The sequence below is a fragment of the Hyla sarda genome, chromosome 1 (genome assembly GCF_029499605.1).
Source record: "Hyla sarda isolate aHylSar1 chromosome 1, aHylSar1.hap1, whole genome shotgun sequence".
NCBI classification, from domain to species: Eukaryota; Metazoa; Chordata; class Amphibia; order Anura; family Hylidae; genus Hyla; species Hyla sarda.
This window is the reverse complement of record NC_079189.1, coordinates 288,115,875-288,140,870: the sequence shown is the minus strand read 5'-3', so window position 1 is coordinate 288,140,870 and position 24,996 is coordinate 288,115,875. Positions and strand designations below refer to the sequence as shown.

At 39.6% G+C, this 24,996-nt stretch overlaps 1 protein-coding gene across 7 annotated transcripts in view; it reads left to right on the top strand.

The window, feature by feature from the left end:
* The window catches only part of COMP (cartilage oligomeric matrix protein), a 231,355-nt gene that overhangs the window by 189,191 nt on the left and 17,168 nt on the right, over window positions 1-24,996 (top strand). For all 7 annotated transcript variants that reach the window (XM_056574829.1, XM_056574830.1, XM_056574826.1 and 4 more), the window contains 5 exons: window positions 4,421-4,539; window positions 6,096-6,148; window positions 6,307-6,500; window positions 19,331-19,509; window positions 21,939-21,987. In XM_056574829.1, coding sequence (XP_056430804.1) covers window positions 4,421-4,539; window positions 6,096-6,148; window positions 6,307-6,500; window positions 19,331-19,509; window positions 21,939-21,987 — 594 coding nt within the window. The remainder of the gene's footprint in view (window positions 1-4,420; window positions 4,540-6,095; window positions 6,149-6,306; window positions 6,501-19,330; window positions 19,510-21,938; window positions 21,988-24,996) is intronic.

Here is a 24,996-nt window from a genome sequence, read left to right as displayed (position 1 = left end):
CTGTTTACCTTGGCTGAGCTTGCCTTCCCTGATACAGACTTCGGTAAATCATAATCAGTACTGTTGCAGGCGGTTACAGTTTCTAGTTCACCCATAGGGGCCACGTGTGCAGAAGCTGTTTCTTTAAGGGTCCATGTGTGATCCTGATTACTAATTCACGCTTCTGTCTGCATCTGAGCTCCACAGCTCTGCTGTTCTAACAGCTCCAGCTCAGCTATAACACCAGGTCTGCTCTGCTTCATCAGACTCTGTTGCTGCACTGATACCATCTATAGCGGCAGCTTGCCTCACCTGCCTGTATTGTGGCCTTCTGGCCTGCCTGGCCAGATGCCATTTAACTGGGACCACTTTTGCGGGAGCGACCTGATGTCTCCCCTACAGCTGAAGTCCACCTTCCGCATCCTGGAGCAGGATAGAGGGTGAAAACCAGGGGAATACTTAGACTCACTTTGGCCCAAAGCTGAAGCAGTAACTGGCACAGAGGGTCTACACAAGTTGGGAAGTTACATAAGGACACTTGGAAACACATATGGTGCATGGACACATTAGTCCTAGTTCATTAGAAATGTCTATTTGTACCAAGAAAACAGATGACAAATACGAATCTTGGATGAAATAAAAAGTTTAAGTTTAATCTAATTAGGTATTATAGGAGTTTTTGTTGGAACCGTTTCCATATATGCCAGTTGCCCATCCCCCACCAATCATGTAAACCTCGGTAAAGAAACAGGAGTAAACATTTGACCTGACTATGTATGCTCCATGTCTAGGAGCAAGAAGCCATTTGTTGTAATGTAAGGGTAAAAGTGCTATGCTCCACTGAGTCTCCACAATGGCATGGGGGTCTTGCATAGTCACCAGCAACACTACATGGAAACTACACAGCAAACACACTAAAAAAAATTTATGCAAACATCAGATTCCTGTAATGCACATTTTACACATATTACACGCAGCTTTCTGTAAAATATCATAGAAGTGGCCTTTGATGTCATTTCAGTCTGCACTAAAAGCATCTGCAATTTTCCAACAAGGCTGAAATGACCTTGGCTGATAATGTCTCAGCTTTTCCAGTACAGTATGGTAAAAAGGCAGATAAACACTACATAGAGTTAACCCTACATATATTAAATTAAATAAACTGTTACAAGATTTACGACTATAAAATGCCCTGTTATCCCCATTAAAGCAAATTGTCAATTGTTTTACAGAATAGGTCATTTTTGAAAATGTTTTATTAAAGGGGTACTCCGGTGGAAAACAGTTTTTTTTTTTTTAATCAACTGGTGCCAGAAAGTTAAACAGATTAGTAAACTACTTCTATAAAAAAAAATCTTAATCTTTCCAGTACTTTTTAGCTGCTTAATGCTACAGAGGAAATTCTTTTCTTTTTGGAACACAGAGCTATCTGCTGACATCATGACCACCGTGCTCTCTGCTGACACCTCTGTCCATTTTAAGAACTGTCCAGAGTAGGAGAAAATCCCCATAGAAAACATATGCTACTCTGGACAGTTCCTAAAATGGACAGAGATGTCAGCAGAGAGCACTGTGTTCCAAAAAGAAATGAATTTCCTCTGTAGTATTCAGCAGCTAATAAGTTCTGGAAGTATTAAGATTTTTTAATAGAAGTAATTTACAAATCTGTTTAACTTTCTGGCACCAGTTTATTAAAAAAAAAAGTTTTCCACCAGAGTACCCCTTTAACTCAAAATCCTCAACAGTTTATTCTGTTTAATGTATTCAGGGTAACATACATTAAACAAAATAAACTGTTGCAAGGATTTTGAGTTCATAAAAATAAAAATAAACTATTGACAGGCAATTTGCTTTAATGGTGATAACAGGGCATATTAAATAGTCACATTGTAAATGAAAGTAGGAGACAACCATAAGTTGCATGTAATAAGCCTTTACATAGAGGATTGCATCAATCTAAATACAGATACAGAGACACAGTGATGAAATCACTAAATGGGACAACCTCCATATTTTAAGAAAAAAAAGGAGGAAAAGAGAGGGTGCTCCTAGTGCAATATGTTAGAGGATAATGGGATCCCCACTAGAATCTACCCAGCTTACCAGAATGTGTTGTGCTGAGGGATGTTTCAGCCCTCTACACGAACATCAAGCAGGGCCAGGGTTTGAAATGCATATGGGAATAATGAAACAATGATCCCGAGCTTAAACAAACACAGAAATATTTTTTACACCAAAGTTTACAATTTATTTTACACAATAATTACTTTATCTACCACAAAGAAGTTTTTTCCAGAGGAGAGGTACAGCGATGGGGTAGATAGTCACCCCTTCATTTTCTAATTTATTTAGGAGTCTTTGAAAAACAATTCATCTATGCAGATCCAAATTTATCCTCCCACATAATCCATTATCGGCGATTCATAGATGATTTATTATTCGTGTGGAAAGGGGACCCGGAATCAATCCAAATATTATCCCAGACATTGAATAACAACTCCTGGGGAATTAAATTCACTATGGAACACAACGAGGACACAGTACATTTTCTTGATTTAAATATTTCCCTCAATACGACCAAATTCAGTACATCCACATATTTTAAAACCGTGGATGTCATCAGCTACCTGGAATTTGATAGCGGCCACTTCAAGCAGTGGCTAAAAAACATCCCATATAGCCAATTCCAAAGAGTGCAGAGAACCTGCACGGACAAGGCCACATTCAAAATTCAAGCAAAACTATTGGAAAAAAGACTCCAAGAGAAAAAATACCCCAAAGGCATCATAGAGGCATCACTGGGATGAGTAAAAATAAAACACAATGTGAATGTTTAAAAACTGACATAAGCAAAGAGGACAAAGTGAAGAATGGGGAAAAATACAGCAAAACCAATTTTATTACCACCTATAGTTGTGAAGCCAAGGAAATAAAAACTATCCTAAAAAGAAATTTGCACATTCTGAAAAGTGATGTCCACCTAAAAGACAAGATTAAAGAACAGCCGCAAATCACCTACAGACGGGCCCCTACTTTTAAAAAAATCTCCTTGCTCTGAGTCAAATAAGGCAACATAGACAAAAGAGCAGAGGTGCGGATCTATCAGCTGGAGTTTATTGCTGTAACACCAAGAGGTGTCTTTGCTGTAAGGAAATCAAACACAACACAAAATAAATAATTTCCAGAGAAACAGAGGCTTACATGTCAGTCATCTTTCGTGATGTACATGATAGAATGCATTTGTGGGATGCAATACGTAGGGAGAACGATGCAACAACTTCCAAACACCAACAGAATATAAAGTGGCAGTTTCAGTTGCATGGTTTATCCCGGCATTGTTCCACCAACTAGCAGTAAACCCAGTCAGCATCAAACCTATTGAACAAATAAAAGAAGACATCTCCAACCGCTTTGAAACCCTGAAAAAGAGGGAGTTCTTTTGGATATATAAGTTGTCTACCATCACGCCGAGAGGTTTAAATGAATTTACAGAAACTATTATATAGTCCTAACTAAAATGCAAATGGACTTAATATAATGCTGAAATCTACACAAACATCTCTCATGAAAATGGACCAAATACCTCTCATGCAGAAGTCACGTCATTAACATCGCTGGAACTAAATTACCGCTAGGCACCAGCAGTATCAAGCCCTCCGGAGCACCAAAATCCTCAGAGCTAGCTGTACGCATGCGTACAATCCAAATAACATCCACATCATTCAGTACGCATGAACAATGGACTCAATTTAAACTTATCAGAAATACCTACACGCATGTGCAATACACGTGTTGACCAAATAAATGTCGATTTTTTATTTGTATTTTAAATTAAACAAGATCTGGATCCTTTTTTTTTTATAAATGATATAAATTATATTTTGTTTTCTTTTCTTCCTTTCTATTCCATTTGTCCCCTCCTCCATCCTCCCGTCCTTTCCATTTTTTTATTTTTTTATTTTATTAAGATATTTTCTGCAATATAGTTCTGCAATGTGTTGAAGCGGAAGTGAATAAAAATTGTGTTTTAAATTCTACTGCTTTTACAATGGCCTGTACTAACTGCCTGACGAAGAACCCGGGTCGGGTTCGAAACCTATGTTGCACCAATAAACCTTATTTCTGAACCAACTGGCCTAAAGATTTTTCGTGAGGACAAATATCCAAGATTTTTTATTGGATACAACACTGTTTGTTCCCTCCACCATTTACAAAAAAAAACATAGTTTAGCTTTAGACTACAAAGTCTTGGGTCATCTTAAAGACTGAATTAATTTCCTTCACTGCTAACATAGTATTACAGTTTCAATTACAGTTAGATATAGCTTTGTGGAATAAAACAATAAATATAGTGCCTTTGAGTTTTCTCTGTATATTATCGCCTAATGCATGCCTTAAACGTCTATGATATTGTAAACTGTATCTGTTTGCTGTCTTTCAGAGATCAAAAATGCTGTGGATAACTGTAAAACAGTGCCTAACACTGATCAGAAAGACACAGATGGTGACGGCGTAGGTGATGTTTGTGACAGCTGTCCCACAATTCGGAATCCAGATCAGGTAGTTTACACAGATTTTCATTTTAATCTGTGATTGTAATATCTAGTATCTTTGCATTGCACATTTATTACTTTGTTTGCTTTGTTCAATTATTTTTCCTAACAAAATTAGTTCATTTTTGCTTTTTTATTAAACACACACATACCAACAAATTCCTGATTCACACCTCCAAATGTAAAAACGTAAAAAAAAAAGAAAGCATAAATTGTCGCATTGGGAGTCAAATAATAAAAGTATTTTTTAGAGCAGGTCAAGGTCTCATACATACATTAGTCCTCCTTCTGGCTTGATGTCCAGACCATTGTCTCATAATATCTGGGCAAGATTTTGCAGATGCTAAGTGAAAAGGAACAGTGCTCCCATAGGCAATGGATAATTGTATATCATATGACAAGCAGTTAACAAACATTATGAGGAAGGTCCAAGCTGTAGGGACTGAAACGCGTTGGATATTTTACACCTTATATTTACTATGAATACCTTTTACCTGGTTACATGTGACTGCGTTTGGGATATTAACTACCTGACTTGGAGTCCCAGACCGCCCAACTGATCCTGGATATCACCACCTGGTCCTAGTTGCTTTCTGCTCCAATTAACAAACAGTAACAGATTTCATCTTGTCAGATCAATACTTACACTAGATATGGAAAATTAACAGCCTTTATTTTCTACAACTTTAAAAAGAAGTTTGCTACAGGTTCAGATAAAGTATGGGGCTCTATAGCATGTGACGAAATGAAAATGTAATACTAACTGCTAATAATAAATGTATACAATAGCAGTACACAATCAATAGATGAAAAATAAGTATAAATGGAAATAAATGTATCTCTTTGTCTCAAACACTGCAACGCTGAATATCTGGGATACTACACAGTGCTAAATGGTCACAATACTGCAAAATATATAAACAATATTCACATTATAAAGGGTACAAAATAAGGCACAAAATGAAAATCCAGTCACCCAGTCTGCACTAAAGTATACGGTCTAGGAGGAAAGTGGCATTTCATCACGTAGTGACTTTCTCAGGGGTGGTATTTACCCCTGAGGAAGTCACTATGTGACAGAATGCATCACATAGGGACTTCCTCATTATTGGCCACACATCAATGCTAATTATGAATTTATGGGGCAGCACAAATGATCCAGCCAGCAAGCCTTTTGAAGGCTTAGAATACAATCTCAGGTAAGTGATATTGGTACTTGATCGTGTAAAAATGGCCCAAAATCAGGTTACCAGGCAGATAATTAGAAAAATTTGGGCAAACACAGAAACAGAGAACATGGCTACAAACTTTCAGGATTACTAGTAAGAAGAAGATAGTTGTCACAAAGTGTCAGACTACCTGGGTTAGTGGTGTATACCGCACATATTCCTTTACAAAGTGGTACCTGTCCCATCATCTATAAAGCCTAAAGAAGCAGCTGGATATATAGGCTGATGCAGACATATTGTTATTTGTTTGAAGATCTATGAGGGACAGAAATAATAACTGGGTAATGGCAAAAGTTTATTTTACATGTATTTCTGAAATATGTTTCTTTCTCAGGCAGATGCAGATCATGACTTAGTTGGAGATCAGTGTGATACCAACCAGGACCGGTAAGGAAAAGGGAAATAACACAAATAAGTATTTGCAAATATCTTGTCAGCAAAAATCAAATAACGGAATCTAATACACCAATGTACTCATCATATAAAATTTTATTTATTTACAGATACAACTAAACTCAATTTATTTTCTGTTTATGCTAAACTAGAGACGGAGATGGCCATCAGGACACCCGTGATAACTGTCCATCAGACATTAATAGCTCCCAACTGGATACGGACAAGGATGGCATGGGAGATGAGTGTGATGATGATGATGATAATGATGGAATTCCTGATATTGCACCACCTGGACCAGATAACTGCAGACTTGTGCCTAATCCAGACCAGGCAGATTCTGATGGTATTTTTTCTTCATTTTGGATTTTAATGTATTGTGATTTTTTTAGCATCTATCAAAACATTTAGTTTTGGCTGCAACCAGAGGCCATCTACATAGAGATTGCATGTGCTTGCCTACATTTGAGTTTAACTTAGATTCCTCTATCTGTGGACCATATATTGAGTTAAAGTAGTACTCCGGGTAAATGCATTTTGTTCTGATTAATCCACTTTCTAAATTTATGCAAGTTCCTGAGATAATAGAGTCACTCATCCCTGCATGATGAACCTGCAGCACCTCTTTAGCGGATTTTTTGTATTGAGTAGCTCGGCAGGCACACCCCCAGTTCTAGATCAGTGAGAACCGAGCTGTAGCTTCACATTAGGGGCCAGCTCTGGGCAATCGGCAAATGGCCCTGCTCCAACAGCATTGTACTGTGTGCTATACTTCCTATGATGTGGGCTGCACACTTAATGGCTGAGGTGTGTATTCTGCACGAGCCAGTGCTCAGACAGCAGGATTTTGTTCCTGTTTACTGAGCGCTGTCTGAAGCTGAATAAATGTCCCGGCCATTATGAGTGCAGCCCCCATTATAGGTACAGCACACACAGAATAATGCCATCCCACCCATCTGACAGAGTAGCAAGACTGTCAGAGAGGATATCTCCGGACATCTAAGCATGTCCATAACCCACTTTTTACAGAGAGATCACAGGTCCTATTAAAGTATGGAGTAACATGGAATATTAAAGGGGTACTTCGGTGAAAACCTTTTTTCTTTTAAATCAACTGGTGCCAGAAAGTTAAACATATTTGTAAATTACTTCTATTAAAAAAATCTTAATCCTTCCAGTACTTATTAGCTGCTGAATGCTACAGAGGAAAGTTCTTTTTTTTTTGGAACACTGATGACATCACGAGCACAGTGCTCTCTGCTGACACCTCTGTCCATTTTAGCAACCGTGCATAGCAGATGTATGCAAAGGGCAGCATGGTGGCTTAGTGGTTAGCACTGCTGCCTTGCAGTGCTGGGGCCTTGGGTTCAAATCCCACTAAGGACAACAATAAATAAAGACTTATTATTATAATAATGTCAGCAGAGAGCACTGTGCTCGTGATGTCATCAGAGAGCATTCCAAAAAGAAAAGAATTTCCTCTGTAGTATTCAGCAGCTAATAAGTACAGGAAGGATTAAGATTTTTTAATAGAAGTAATTTACAAATCTGTTTAACTTTCCGGAGCCAGTTGATTTAAAAGAAAAAAGGTTTTCACCGGAGTACCCATTTAACTGGCTTCTTAAAAGCAGTTGGTGCACTACAGATTCCAGCAGTGGCACTGCAAAACCAGCCCATAAACGCTATCACATTAAAATACAAAGCAAGTTGAGCAAAGCAGTGGTCTGACTTGTATTTTAACATAAAAACGCATTATAAGAGTTTATAGTGAACATGTAATACACATTTTGGGTACTGGGGTAATTGTTGGAGGTTAGCGTTAGCTGTTTTTGGGGCTAACGCTAAGCCCCGACTTAGTAATGGATTCCATCTACAGGACAGCTTCCACTACTAACCTATCACTACTTCTGGAATGAAAAGATATTTCTGGTGATCCAGTACACCATAGAGATTAATTTTATAATCCTTGATGTCACAATTTCAGAATCCAACACATTATCAACATCAATTAGAATAAAAAATAGCTTTTAATTGAGATATACTAAAATTAATATATAAACACAGTACGCATATAGAGCACAAAACATAAGGAGGGTAGAGGTAACAGGTGAAACCCTAATAAATTCCCTACCTAAATAGATTCCTAACAACTAAGTGAAGGACAAGGGTTAGGGGGGCAATTACAATATGTACAATTGGTACAAAAATATATCAACCTCTCTGGCCAACGCGTTTCTCTCCCAGGTTGAGGGGAGTTCATCAGGGATGAGAGGATAATATTCACAATTCAATTAGTGCACAACAAATGCAAAATCATATATAAAAGATGCAAAAACCAATAATGACAATAAATAGATGATAATACATAGGTCCGGGTCCGTCAGTAATAAGTACCGGTCATATATGTGAGTCTGTTAGTGTCTGGTCAAATACATACACATACATTATCATAGCAGAAGGATGGCATTTAGAATATTACTATGCAATGTTAGTAAAGTAATAATAGATTGACTCCAGAGAGAGAAGATGATGTTCTGTTCAAGATACACGCAGATACACCCCTATGTAGGATGATGGTATTCAATTAAGACCACCAACAGAACACTCTGTTCCTGATATTAAAGCAGATTTCAATTTAACAGACTCCTAAAAGTAATGCCAGTTATGTATAGGATGTGATGATATTAATGTGGTCAGGCAATGATGTACTTCCACAGGGTAGGTCAAGTACTAATAGTCACAATTGGGACCAAAATCTCATAAGGCAGGTATGGGTGGATAACCACTAAATAGAATTAGTCCAAATGGTTCAAAAGACGAATAGATAATAGATAGCCCAGACCTGATACCTGTGGATGAAAAGCCTGGACCACGTTGGACGCCGGTGTCGAACGTGGTCCAGGCTTTTCATCCACAGGTATCAGGTCTGGGCTATCTATTATCTATTCGTCTTTTGAACCATTTGGACTACTTCTATTTAGTGGTTATCCACCCATACCTGCCTTATGAGATTTTGGTCCCAATTGTGACTATTAGTACTTGACCTACCCTGTGGAAGTACATCATTGCCTGACCACATTAATATCATCACATCCTATACATAACTGGCATTACTTTTAGGAGTCTGTTAAATTGAAATCTGCTTTAATATCAGGAACAGAGTGTTCTGTTGGTGGTCTTAATTGAATACCATCATCCTACATAGGGGTGTATCTGCGTGTATCTTGAACAGAACATCATCTTCTCTCTCTGGAGTCAATCTATTATTACTTTACTAACATTGCATAGTAATATTCTAAATGCCATCCTTCTGCTATGATAATGTATGTGTATGTATTTGACCAGACACTAACAGACTCACATATATGACCGGTACTTATTACTGACGGACCCGGACCTATGTATTATCATCTATTTATTGTCATTATTGGTTTTTGCATCTTTTATATATGATTTTGCATTTGTTGTGCACTAATTGAATTGTGAATATTATCCTCTCATCCCTGATGAACTCCCCTCAACCTGGGAGAGAAACGCGTTGGCCAGAGAGGTTGATATATTTTTGTACCAATTGTACATATTGTAATTGCCCCCCTAACCCTTGTCCTTCACTTAGTTGTTAGGAATCTATTTAGGTAGGGAATTTATTAGGGTTTCACCTGTTACCTCTACCCTCCTTATGTTTTGTGCTCTATATGCGTACTGTGTTTATATATTAATTTTAGTATATCTCAATTAAAAGCTATTTTTTATTCTAATTGATGTTGATAATGTGTTAGCTTCCACTACTAAGCCTGAAAATTCAATTATAAAAAAGACAACACATTGAAAAAATAAATGTATTTAAAAAAAAACACTCCCCCACAGCCCTAACCCTATTATTGACTAAAAAAACGCGGGTCATCATCGCAATCCACTGAATCCAACGTGGTCCTCCACATTCACATATCTGAAATGAGAAGAAAGCGGAGGGGGGAGGTTAGTACAGTTTTGGTGCTCTCCCCTGGGGAGTGTTCCCATACTGCAGTGTTTTCCTAAACAGAGAGCTTCCAATTGTTGACGTGTGCCTAATGTATCCTGTATATACAGTCATCCATAGACAGCTGTATATACAGGATTGCGCAGGAAGACTTAAACCAGAACTGCTCAGCTGGGCTCCTGTATAGTATACATGGGTACACTATGCACCCTTGTATACTATAATGCCGGCAGAGGTAAGTAGGGATGCTCTGCACCCTGTATATGTATTTGCTATACATCACTCCTTACCCCCTTACATTCCTTGGGCCGGGCGCTCTGCATCTGACCCATGGAGTGGTACCTGAAGGCAGTGAAAAAATTGCCACAGGGTACAAAAATGTCTGTTTCCACACACCAGCAAAAGCGCAAGAAAAACTGACAAAAGGCCATAAAAAGCTGTGAGAGTTTTTTCTGGTGTTTTTGCTGGTGGACAAAAAAACCTCAATGGAATCCGAGCCTCAAAGCAATAGAACAAAATCCCTATGTCCACTTTTCACTAAGCACAAAGATACGGCAACATGGTGGGGAGGTGGTGGACTTAAAAAGTGTACGCCCAGCAGGCAACCAATTAAGGGCGTACTGGACCTTTAAATCTAGCAGCGCACGTGCGCCCTGTGCCCTGAGGAAAGCACAGAAACAGGAGGACTGGGGACAGAAGAAGGTGAGGAAATGCCCGGGGCTCGCATGCGGGCACGTCCCCCATAACGAGTCCTGAAGCCACCGCAACTAGCAGGAGGGGATGGAACAGCCGAAGCATTGCCCATAGCAATGCCCGGGACACACGTGCGGGTGGGTCCCACACCGCGAGTCCCGGAGCCACAGCAGTTAGGGGAGACGGGACTCTCACGGCCAAAATGAATGGCTAGAGCGATGCCATTAACAATATGCACACAAGGATTGTGATGACTGGGCCAAAGTGTTGGCAATTATGCAGACAATCCATCTGTATATGTAAAGTCTCAATATACTTCAAGGTAATTCAAAGTGTGCTCCAGGAAAATAATAATATTGCATTCATGATGCGCTGTACATAGACTAAGACAGGCCCTAAAGAAGCTCTGTATGGCATAGGTGTGGCTCTCTGTGGTGCTCTTGGATGCATATCTGATGTGCTGCTAATGTGAGACTATGTTTTTCATTATTTTCTGGGCATGTATGCTATGACATTTTGGGTGTTCACTGATAGCAATTGTGTCTGTGTGGTCCAACCCTCTGTACGGTCTGTCTTAGTCTCTGTACAGCACATTATACACGGAATCCTATTTTTCGGGGCACACTTTGCATTACATTGAAGTATATTGAGACTGTGATTTACATATCAGTTATTTTTACCAATGTAGTTATAAATGGATTGTCTGAATAATTGCCTTCCTTGTGTACAAACAGTAGGGCAAAAAAATATTTAGTCAGTTCTCCCACTTTAAAAGATGAGAGAGGCCTGTAATTTCCATCATAGGTATACCTCAACTATGAGAGACAGAATAAGAAAAATAATCCATAAAATCACATTGTCTGATTTTTAAAGAATTTACTAATTATGGTGGAAAATAAGTATTTGGTCACCTACAAACAAGCAAGATTTCTGGCTCTCACAGACCTGTAACTTCTTTAAGAGTCTTTATGTCCTCCACTTGTTACCTGTATTAATGGCACCTGTTTGAACTTGTTATCAGTATAAAAGACACCTCAGGAGAGGAACATGGTGGCAGGATGCTAAGCTAAGCTCCGCCCCCTTCCTTCCACCTTGTGCACCACGCCATGCTGCTGTACTGCGGGATCCGGTGAGAGCGGAGTCCCGGGGGTGAGACACCCCTCCTGGTTTAATCCTGGGTCTGGACCCTTGGAACAGCGCCCCCGAGAGACGGATAGTGATAGGAAGCCCCCGTGATCCGGTACTCACCTGCGAGGTTGCAGAGAGGATGGGGATCTGCGCCGGGTCTGCGCTAAGAGAGCGGCGTCTGCACCCCCCACGCTAGGAAGCAGTGAGGACCGGAGCCGGAGTGCAGCATTAGAGAGAGCTGGAGGGGCAGCAAGAGGAGTCGCAGGTGGAGAGCTGTGCCTGCAGTGGCGAGACGGGCGCAGATGGCCCTGGAGTGCGGACCTGGAAAGCTGGGGTGACTTGCTGGCGGTTTGAGAGCACTGATGTGTACAGCAGTCCCAGGGTCAGTGCGGAGCCGGAGAGAGGTCAGCCAGTTAGTGATACAAAAAGTGAGCATCCTGCAGTAAAGAAGCATCCCTTTGCAGAGGGATTTACCTCAGCCGTGGTGAGAGCACGGGGGGGAGGGTATGCTGGCTAACGTCTGGAGACTGCAAGACGGGTGAGACCGCTTAAGTTTTTTTTTTCTCTTTCCTCCCTTTGTAACAGTAAGAGGTTGACTGGTTCCCTAAAACCCCTCTTTCTTCTACTTCTTACTCCTTTTTGGAGAAGTAACAAATTATAGTGAAGAAGTGGCTTGTATTAACCACATATTAACTTTTACAAGTTATATAATATGCACTAACTTTACAAATCCACACTATGCATTAACCGTAGAACTTATGTATTAATTGTACAATCTATATATTATTTCTGCAATCTATGTTTTAAATCTACAACCTATGCATTAATATTACAACCTATGCATTAACTTTACAATCTATGCATGAACTCTACAACTTATGGATTAACTCTACAACATATGCATTAACCCTACAACCTATGCATTAACTTTACAATCTATGCATTAACTCTACAACCTATGCATTTATCATTTACTAATCTGCCAATATTAACATACTGTGCTAAGATTAAAGGGCACGCTAAAAATAAATGTGTCTTTTGGTTGGAGTGGACTGTGAAGATCTTCAAAAAATATTGGACAATATAATTGTGTAATATTTTGGTAATGTGGAGGAAAGAATAATGAAATGATGTTTGTAAAAATTTGGGTTTATTACTTCTATTGACCAACTAATTAACACCGTGGTTAAGTCTGGTACAATATAGAGTCCAAAAGAGGTGGATAATTTACTGCCGTTGTCTATATAATTAAAAATGCCACCAAAAAGGAAATCTACAAGCCCGGTAAAAGATAGCAGGAATGCAGGGAGAATGGATAAATATGTTGCATCCCCAACAATGACATGGAAAAATAAACATGGAAAGCAAAATACACAGGAAAATTTAATGGAGGAGGAAGAAGAGGGCTGCACAGTAACAATGAAAGTGATATTGGAGGCAATAGGGAAATATAATGCTTCTGTTGAGGGATTAGCTGGTCAGATAGGAAGTATAGGGTCAGATGTGACACTGATAAGAGATGACATGAGGAAACTCAAGGAAAAATGTAAAAAAATGGAGGAAAGAAATGGAGATAATGAGAAAAAAGGTGGAAACAAGTCAGTCCGAGAAAAGAATTTTGACTCAAAAAATAATAGAGATGGAGGATAGATTTAGACGAGGAAATTTGAGATTGTTGGGTTTTCCAGAGGATGGAGGGGAAGGACCCTGTGGGTTTCCTGCAAAGATGGATAACTGAGGAGTGTGAGGAGGGGAACTTGTCCCCCTCATTTGGTATTGTGAGAGCCCACAGGGTCCGATGAGGCAGCTCCCACTGGGTAGTAGGCCCAGAAAAATGTTGATAAAATTGTTAAATGAAGGAGACAGGGAAAGGATTTTATGTGTATTGAGAAAGAAAAATAATGTCATGTACATTAATAATAGAGTAATGGCATTTCCTGACTATTCATTTGAAACACAAAAAAAAGTATGTTGTTCAAAGAAGTAAAAAAAAGAATGTATCTTAATTGTATTAAGTTTTCTTTTATGTTTCCGGCAAGGCTGCGGGTTGTATACAGAGATACAACTATGTTCTTTCAAAACCCAGCAGGTATAGTGGACTGGATGAACAGTCAAGGATAAAAAAATGGATAAAGGAATTTAATGTGAGGGTAGAAAGGTTAATATAAAAATTGGCGTGAAGACACGAGGGGAGGGGGGGACATGTTAGTATAGGGACTTGTCAGTTGTTGGGGCAGGTCATTTAGAGGGAAGGGGGGGGAATGGGAGGTCCTGTGTACAAGTAAAAAAAAATGTTTTCTCTCTCTCTGTCTCACTTACTCCTCCTTCCCATTAGGAAGAAGTAATGATTGTAAAAGGAAGATAGGATGTGTACAAGCATATTGGTATGGAACTTAAGGGGTTTGGGGGATAAACACAAAAGAACAGCAATAGGAGATATTCAAAAAAAAGCACTTACCAGGTATAATTTGTTTATTGGAAACACATTTAATCAAAGAAACTTCACAGAGAATTAAAAATTATTTTTCACATTATTATCACTCTTTTTTCACCCCATGTTCTAGAGGGGTTACAGTTATGATACACAATAAAGTTAATAGGGAGTTATATGATAAATTAATTGAAGGAAGATTTATAATAGACAGGTTAAGATTGGGAAAGGTAAGAAGGAACTATAGACAAACCCCCCTGAAAAAGTTTGGCGACGAAGGATATATGGAGAGCCCGCAGTCCAGGGAAAAATATATATACACATGTTGGAATAAAACCAGTAAAAAGATGTTCCGCATAGATTTGTGTCTGGGTGATAACTTGGGGAGTGTAAAGAGTAAAAAGATTAATTATTGCACTCGCTGTATTTTGGATCACTCTCCGTTAAGTATTAAAATTGATACGGGAGTGGGAAATTTAGCAAGGACATGTAGAATTAACCCATATTGGTTTGAATTTTTGGATAATGAGGTAATAAAACAGCAGTTAATTGAATTTTTTTAATAGGAATTGGGGTACAGCCTCAGACCAAATTGTGTAGAAAACAGGAAAAGCATTTTTACAGGGGGAACTAATATATGCAATTGAAAAAAAAGAAAAAAGAGTTTAATAAGAGGGAATTTTTTTTATTGATATAGTAAAAGAAGCAGAGGAAAAATTTATAATAGATGGATCAGAGGACTATAAAAAGGATTGGGAAGATCCAAGAAACAAGAAACCTAGAAAGTTATTTAATTGAGAAATGTAGTAGAAAAGCTAGTTTTAAAGGTCAACAGAGATTTATGGAAATGGGGAAACCTAATAAAAAAAATAATGGCCCTAATTAACAATCAACAGGGGAATAGAAGTATTCATGCCAATAAAGACATGGATGGGGTGATACACAATAACCCGGATAATATAATCCAAGAATTTGATACATATTTTGAGGCATTATATAAAACAGTCAAAATTTTGTCAGAAGGAATTAAAAGATTATTTGGATAGAATTGAGTTACCTAGAATCCCAGAAGAAGAACTGGAGGAACTGAATGGCCCATGGACAGTGAATGAATTATACAAAGCATTGGGAACTATTGGGGGCAACATGTCTCCAGGAGGAGATAGGTTCCCCTTTGACATTTATAGAAGATATGGAGAGATTCTTATTACAGCTTTGATTAGAGTTATAAATAGTTCTCTCGAAAATGGGGCACTGCCAAAATCAATGAGTGAGGCCAATATTATATATTATATTTAAAAGGGTACTCCGGTGGAAAACCTTTTTTTTTTAAATCAACTGGTACCAGAAAGTTTCAGATTTGTAAATTACTTCTATTACAAAATCTTAATCCTTCCAGTATTTATTAGTTGTTGAATACTACAGAGGTAATTATTTTCTTTTTGGAACACAGTGCTCTCTGCTGTCCATTTTAGCAACTGTCCAGAGCAGCATATGTTTGCTATGGGGATTTTCTCCTACTCTGGACAGTTCTTTAAATGGACAGAGATGTAAGCACTGTGCTCATGATTCAGAAGAGAGCTCTTTGTTCCAAAAAGAAAAGAATTTCCTCTGTAGTATTCAGCAGCTAAGGTAAATATATGGAATGATTTAAATTTATCAAAAGGGGAAAAAATAACATTAATTAAAACAGTTTTGATGAAGATTCAGTACGTATTTGGGTTTGGGTCTGCACCAATTTGGTGCGAGATGAAGCTGTTTAAAAAAATCATTTCAATTTTCAATTCATTAATTTGGGGTAGAAACAGAAGAAGAATCAAACTAGAATATTTTTGTCAAATGAAGGAAAATGGTGGGATAGATAATATTTCTTGGCAGGACAGATTTATTTTTTGACTAATTGGAAAGAATTTGTCTTTTTTGATTTTTTGTTGTCCGGTAGTGGTGAGAAATCTATAGATATATTCCAGTTGTTGGAATCAGGGAAGTTAGAAGAAAGTGAATGGAGGAAGGTGTTGATGTTTAAAAGCTTGGTTAAAACATGGAAGGTATCAAAGAGAGAGACAGATATAAAAGGAATAATGGATGAGGCACCACTACTGGACAACGTAAATATACCCGAAGTGAGAGAGATGGGAAAGATGAGTTTATTTAGAAATATGAGGTGTGTTAGGATAAAAGATGTATGGGGAGAGGTAAATTTAAGAACTGGACAGAGTTGAAAGAAGAATTTAATTTAAAGGAGGGTGGATGGTTGGAATATGTTGGTTTAAAAAAGGCGTTTCTTGAGTTTATTGATAAAGGAGGTTATGTATATTATGTTTACCCTGAAATCAAAAGAAAAATAATGGGTGGCAAGATTAGGGAAAAATACATTTTTTATGTGTACAGAGCCTTGGTAAGTTTGACTAAAAATAAATTATTCCATAAGAGCTTTCAACAATGGCAGGAGGAGATTGGCCCCAGTATAATAATAAAATGGGATATTGTACGGAAAAATAGTAACCTGGTAACTCCAAATTTGAATGATAGATTAACACAATTTAATATTGTATATAGACTTTACTATACATCTTGCTTTCTGGAAAGCATAGGTATAAGAAGAGGAAGTAACTGTATTAGATGTGATATGGCGGGCCAATTACATCTGTTATGGATGTGCCCTGAGATTGTAAAGTATTGGCGAGAAATATATTGTAGAATTAAGGAGATAACTGGTGATTGTATGGAATTTTCCCCCCTGTTGGGCTGTTTTGGGTGATGACTCAGGCATAAAAGCCAGACAAAAGGAAAAACAAAGACGATAAGTTAATAAAAGGTAACAACTAGATTAATTTACAATTATATGAGCGGGATTTATACGGGAAGGGGGAATTGAAGGTTATTTGGCTGTTACCTGTCCTCCTGACTCCCTGCCCTCATAATGAATAATGTATGTAGGACTGGGAAGGGGAAGGGTGGGTCGACGGGTGGGGGTGGGGTTTTACTTTATGTATAGTGATGGAATTTGTACAGGAGGAATTGTTCTTTACTTTTGTAAACTGCAAAATTAAATAATAAAAAAAAGTATAAAAAGACACCTGTCCACAACCTCAAACAGTCACACTCCAAACTCTACTATGGCCAAGACCAAAGAGCTGTCGAATGACACCAGCAACAAAATTCACCAGGCTGGGAAGACTGAATCTGCAATAGGCAAGCAGCTTGGTGTGAAGAAATCAACTGTGGGAGCAATTATTCAAAAATGGAAGACATACAAGGCCACTGATAATCTCCCTTGATCTGGGGCTCCACGCAAGATCTCCCCCAGCGGTGTCAAAATGATCGCAAGAAAGGTGAGCAAAAATCCCAGAACCACATGGGGGGACCTAGTGAATGACCTGCAGAGAGCTGGGACCAAAGTAACAAAGGCTACCATCAGTAACACACTACGCCGCCAGGGACTCAAATCATGCAGTGCCAGACATGTCCCCCTGCTGAAGCTAGTACATGTCTGGGCCCGTCTGAAGTTTGCTAGAGAGCATTTGGATGATCCAGAAGAGGATTGGGAGAATGGCATATGGTCAGATGAAATCAAAGTAGAACTTTTTGGTAAAAACTAAACTCGTCGTGTTTGGAGGAGAAAGAGTGCTGAGTTGTATCCAAAGAACACCATATCTATTGTGAAGCATGGGGGTGGAAACATGGGGGTGGCTTTGGGGCTGTTTTTCAGCAAAGGGACCAGGATGACTGATCCGTGTAAAGGAAAGAATGAATCTGGGCTATGTATCGTGAAATTTTTAGTGAAAACCTCCTTCCATCAGCAAGGGCATTGAAGATGAAACATGGCTGGGTCTTTCAGCATGACAATGATCCCAAACACACCACCCGGGCAACGAAGGAGTGGCTTCATAAGAAGCATTTCAAGGTCCTGGAGTGGCCTAGCCAGTCTCCAGATCTCAACTCCATAGAAAACCTTTGGAGGGAGTTGAAAGTCCGTGTTGCTCAGCGACAGCCCCAAAACATCACTGCTCTAGAGGAGATCTGCATGGAGGAATGGGCCAAAATGCCAGCAACAGTGTGTGAAAACCTTGTGAAGACTTACAGAAAACATTTGACCTCTGTCATTGCCAACGAAGGGTATATAACAAAGTATAAAGATTAACTTTTGTTATTGACCAAATACTTATTTGCAAATAAATTCTTTAAAAATCAGACAATGTGATTCTATGGATTTTTTTTTCTCATTATGCCTCCCATAGTTGAGGTATACCTATGATGAAAATTACAGGCCTCTCATCTTTTTAAGTGGGAGAACTTGCACAACTGATGGCTGACTAAATACTTTTTTGCCCCACTGTATATGGTGTAGATGTTTGTTTTTCTTTATCAGTTATATACATACAAGACTGTGTACCTGCATGTTAGAGGCATATAAAGTTGTTCTGTTGCTGCTCTTTTTAATGGTGTTTTTATTGTGATTTTAAGTCTTTCCATTATTGTATTTTTACTATTTGTGTCTCCAATGTAAATTGATAGGTTTGCATTCTGAGTGTTATACAAATATTTTGGGGCTGATTTCATTGCCGATTTGTGGAAAACCTATTTGCCGGAACCCAAACTTTTCCGACCCAAAGTTCACTTAACTATATTCCTTGCTCTTTCACAGCACTTAAATATGAGATGTTTTAAACATTATGAATATGCCTGTTATGCAAAATCAATTCCATTGTTATGGCAGCTGTTGAGAGGCCAGAATATGTGCCCTCTGTATTTTCTTATTTGATGTCATTAACACCTACTCCAGGGTTTATTTTACTGTGGTATCTTTGTTGCTTTAGCATTTCAGTCCCTCATGTCAGCTTAAAAAAGATTGCCAAACTGTGGATTATGCCTTGTTACTCAGAATCGCCATGGTTTATAACATTTATGAAAAATGATGTAATTTTTTTCTTTTTTTCTTTAGGAAATGGTATTGGGAATGCATGCGAAGGAGATTTTGACAGAGATATGGTGATTGACAAAATTGATGTCTGTCCAGACAATGCCGAAATCACTCTAACAGACTTCAGAGCTTACCAGACTGTTGTACTTGACCCAGAGGGAGATGCCCAAATCGATCCAAACTGGATTGTTTTGAATGAGGTATCTGCAAGCTGTAACTTTTTCATTTCATGTGGCATGAATAATGTGTTTCGATTTTTATTTTCCTATTTACTAATCTCTTTTAGGGCTTTTATTTTGTGGGTTGAGCTGTAGTTTTTATTGGTAGCATAAGGCTAAGTGGGGGAGGTGCAGGAACTTTATAATGTAGTGACAGGTATGACAATAATTATGGGCATACTGGCCCTTTAAAATTTCAGAGCTCCGGCGTGTGCGCCCTAGGAGACGGGGATGCGTGCATCAGAGCTGAGACACATAGGCGGAGGCGGCAGACAGGGACACGCGGACTCTGTGCTCATGGCCGGTGCTTGCGGCCGAAGCGCAAAGTGTAAGAGATACATTTTGTGCAGGTCAGTGAGGTCACATTTTCTGAAATTTCTCTCTTCACATACACCAAAAAGCTAAGTCTGGGCTGGTGTAGTTTTAGAGACTTTTCATAAAACCCTTCCATATCATGTGAATTGCCAAAATCAGTGGATTGCAACAAAAAATCTGCAGAAATGTGTAAACCAAAAGGTGCAAAAAAGGCGCAAATAAACCCTGTTGTGCCTTTTTTGCACCTTTTTATAGACACAAAAACTGTCTAAAGATAATAATAAATGTAGGCCAATGTGTTCTGAAAAACCTCTAATAACTGGTATTGATAGGTAACAACAGATTGTTTTAAAGGGGTACTCCGGTTAAAAACTTTATTTTTTTTAATCAACTGGTGCCAGAAAGTTAAACAGATTTGTAAATTACTTCTATAAAATAATCTTAATCCTTCCTGTATTTATTAACTGCTGAATACTACAGCGGAAATTATTTTCTTTTTGAAACACAGTGCTACCTGCTGACATCATGAGCACCGTGCTCTCTGCTGACATCTCTGTCCATTTTAGGAACTGACCAGAACAGCATATGTTTGCTATGGGGGTTTCCTTTTACTCTGGGCAGTTCCTAAAATGTACAGAGATGTCAGCAGAGAGCACTGTGCTCATTATGTCAGCAGAGAGCTCTGTGTTTCAAGCGGAAAATAATTTCCACTGTAGTATTCAGCAGCTAATAAGTACAGGAAGGATTAAGATTTTTTAATAGAAGTAATTTTCAAATCTGTTTAACTTTCTGGCACCAGTTGATTTAAAAAAAAAAAAAAAGTTTTTCACCGGAGTACCCCTTTAACCTGTTGGGGATGCAGGGTGTTCCTGTACGCCCCCGCCCACTCCCTTTCTATAACTCAGGGCCACAGGGGTCTGGACCCGTGGCTAATAGCGCGTGGAACTGATCGCAGTGCCACACGCTATTAACCCTTTAGACGCTGTGTTCAAAGTTGAACGCCGCGTCTAAAGTGAAAGTAAACTAATGCCGGTTAGTTCAGGGGGCTGGTCTGGATCACCAGGGCAAAATTGTGGCATCCCTAAAAGTTGTAAGACAGCTGTCCTCGCTGTCTGATCGCCGAATGACTGCTCAGTGCCTGAGATCCCGACATGAGCAGTCAAGCGGCAGAATCATTGATGAATGGTTTCCTATGAGAAACCCTTGATCAATGTAAAAGATCGGCGTGTACAGTGTTATAGCCCCCTATGGGAGCTATAACACTGCAAAAAAAAAGGGGGAAAAAAAGTTAATAAAGATCATTTAACCCCTTCCCTAATAAAAGTTTGAATCATCCCCCTTTTCCCATTAAAAAAAAAGTGTAAAAATAAAAATAAACATATTTGATATCAACGCGTGCTGAAATGTCCGAATTCAAAAAATATATGGTTAATTAAACCACACGGTCAATGGCGTACGCGCAAAAAAAATTCCAAAGTCCAAAATTGCGTATCTTTGGTCATTTTTCATATAATGAAAAAATGAATAAAAATCGATAAAGTTCGATCAATACAAAAATGGTACCGCTAAAAATTTCAGATCAGGGCGCAAAAAATGAGCTCTCATACCAGCCCGTATGCGGAAAAATAAAAAAGTTTTAAGGGTCAGAAGATGACAATTTTAAACGTATAAATTTTCCTGCATGTAGTTATGATTTTTTCCAGAAGTGCGACAAAAACTGGGCTTCATTTTAATCATATGGACCTACAGAATAAAGATAAGGTGTCATTTTTACCGAACAATGTACTGTGTAGAAAAGGAAGCCCCCAAAAGTTACAAAATTGCATTTTTCTTCAATTTTGTCGCATAATGATTTTTTCTCCATTTCGCCATAGATGTTTGGGTAAAATGACTGATGTCATTACAAAGTAGAATTGGTGGCACAAAAAATAAGCCATCATGTGGATTTTTAGGTGTAAAATTGAAAGGGTTATGATTTTTAAAAGGTAAGGAGGACAAAACCAAAGTGCAAAAATGGAAAAACCCTCTGTCCCCAAGGAAGTTAAACTTATTAAGTACCTTTCAGCTAATTGTTGTTAAATTGTTTTATTTTCCAGGGTATGGAGATTGTCCAGACAATGAATAGTGATCCAGGACTAGCAGTTGGTAAGCCTTTTCTTTCCAACGTATACATCTGGCTATTTTGTATAGTAACAGGTTAATGTAGCAGTGCAATACTTTGTCAATTTGCCCTGCATTTAAACTTATTTGGGGAGATTTATCAAAACCTGTGCAGAGGAAAAGTTGCCCAGTTGCCCATAGCAACCAATCAGATAACTTCTTTCATTTTGCAGAGACCTTGTTAAAAATGAAAGAAGCAATCTGATTGGTTGCTATGGGCAACTGGGCAACTTTTCCTCTGGACAGGTTTTGATAAATCTCCCCCATTCAGTAGGAAATATGTAGGCTATATGAGATGGTGATATTTATTTCTAAATAAAATATTTAATACAATATCATAAAAGTTACTAAAACAAATAGCGTCAGTTCGTGTTGGTTTGGGCGCTAAGTGGCAATTAATTCGGTGATATCTGTCGGAATTTGGCTCTGCATGTGGTTGCATAGTAGAGCCTAGCTTGGTGTAGTGCCAGATTCTTATGAAGCTGCTCTTTCTGTCTTTGGGTGTGGTGTACTCTGTATCTCTGTGTCAGTGCTAGACGCATTTCAAAGCTTTCTGAGCTTCCTTCTCAATAGCTATAGCCATTTTTTATTTATACATGACTGACCATAGTTTATGAGATCCTCAATTTAAAAAAAAAGGTATTCTATGATTATATATTATAGTCCTCTGTTAGACTTGGCACACAACAATTTTGTGGTTTGAATGATGAAAAAAAAAGCTTTTCTTCTTAGATGGTGTGTATGTTAATATGTTACAGACTTAAAATAGGGCCCTGGTGGCAGAGGGTTTGGAACTAGTGTGCAGGTCTGTTAATAAGAACTGGTGCCCTGTACTGCACTTATTAGGTGTACTTTCTGAGAAGAAGTTAAAAGAACACTAGGGGCACGATAACAAGTATGTACCAATATGTAACCTTAAAACACCAATAAAATAACACCAAATTAAGTTTTTGAGTTAAGAGCTAAAGTAGTAAATGTTCTATGTCTGCCCATGGTTAGTTACACAGCTACAATAACTATCCACCTTATTGATATCGGCAAACACAGTGCACTATGATTAAAGAGGTACTCCGGTGGGAAAAAAAAATTCAAATTCACTGGTGCCAGAAAGTTAAACAGATTTGTAATTTACTTTATATAAAAATCTTAATCCTTCCAGTAATTATGAGCTCCTGTATACTACAAAGGAAGTTAAGTAGTTTTTTTCAGTCTGACCCAAGTGCTCTCTGCTGACACCTCTGTCTGTGTCAGGAACTGTCCGGGGCATGAGAGGTATGCTATGACATTTTGCTTCTACTCTGGACAGTTCCTGATAAAGCAGAGAGCACTGTGCTAAGACAGAAAAGAACAACTCAACTCCCTCTGTAATATATACAGCCGCTGATAACTACTGGAAGGATTAAGATTGTTATAAAGAAGTCATTTACAAATATGTTTAACTTTCTGGAGCCAGTTTAAAAAAAAATTTCCACCGGAGTACCTCTTTAAAACTGAGAAACAAGCTGCCCTCTACATGTTTTGGTGAACTATCAATATCATCAAGGGGATGCCTGCCTAGTTTCCTCCTGATGACGGTGTTGGTTTACCAATGTTACGCCGAGCGCTCCGGGTCCCCGCTCCTCCCCGGAGCGCTCGCTTCATTCTCCCCGCTGCAGCGCTCCGGTCAGATCCTCTGACCCGGGGCGCTGCGATTCCGCTGCCAGCCGGGGTGCGATTCGCGATGCGGGTAGCGCCCGCTCGCGATGCGCACCCCGGCTCCCGTACCTGACTCGCTCTCCCTCGGTCCTGTCCCGGCGCGCGCGGCCCCGCTCCCTAGGGCGCGCGCGCGCCGGGTCTTTGCGATTTAAAGGGCCACTGCGCCGCTGATTGGCGCAGTGGTTCCAATTAGTGTTATCACCTGTGCACTTCCCTATATCACCTCACTTCCCCTTCACTCCCTTGCCGGATCTTGTTGCCATTGTGCCAGTGAAAGCGTTCCTTGTGTGTTCCTAGCCTGTGTTCCAGACCTTCTGCCGTTGCCCCTGACTACGATCCTTGCTGCCTGCCCCGACCTCCTGCTACGTCCGACCTTGCTTCTGCCTACTCCCTTGTACCGCGCCTATCTTCAGCAGCCAGAGAGGTGAGCCGTTGCTAGTGGATACGACCTGGTCACTACCGCCGCAGCAAGACCATCCCGCTTTGCGGCGGGCTCTGGTGAAAACCAGTAGTGGCTTAGAACCGGTCCACTAGCACGGTCCACGCCAATCCCTCTCTGGCACAGAGGATCCACTACCTGCCAGCCGGCATCGTGACAGTAGATCCGGCCATGGATCCCGCTGAAGTTCCTCTGCCAGTTGTCGCTGACCTCACCACGGTGGTCGCCCAGCAGTCACAACAGATAGCGCAACAAGGTCAACAGCTGTCTCAACTGACCGTGATGCTACAGCAGCTACTACCACAGCTTCAGCAATCATCTCCTCCGCCAGCTCCTGCACCTCCTCCGCAGCGAGTGGCCGCTCCTGGTCTACGCCTTTCCCTGCCGGATAAATTTGATGGGGACTCTAAGTTTTGCCGTGGCTTTCTTTCCCAATGTTCCCTGCATCTGGAGATGATGTCGGACCTGTTTCCCACTGAAAGGTCTAAGGTGGCTTTCGTAGTCAGCCTTCTGTCTGGAAAAGCCCTGTCTTGGGCCACACCGCTCTGGGACCGCAATGACCCCGTCACTGCCTCTGTACACTCCTTCTTCTCGGAAATCCGAAGTGTCTTTGAGGAACCTGCCCGAGCCTCTTCTGCTGAGACTGCCATGTTGAACCTGGTCCAGGGTAATTCTTCCGTTGGCGAGTATGCCGTACAATTCCGTACTCTTGCTTCAGAATTATCCTGGAATAATGAGGCCCTCTGCGCGACCTTCAAAAAAGGCCTATCCAGCAACATTAAAGATGTTCTGGCCGCACGAGAAATTCCTGCTAATCTACATGAACTTATTCACCTAGCCACTCGCATTGACATGCGTTT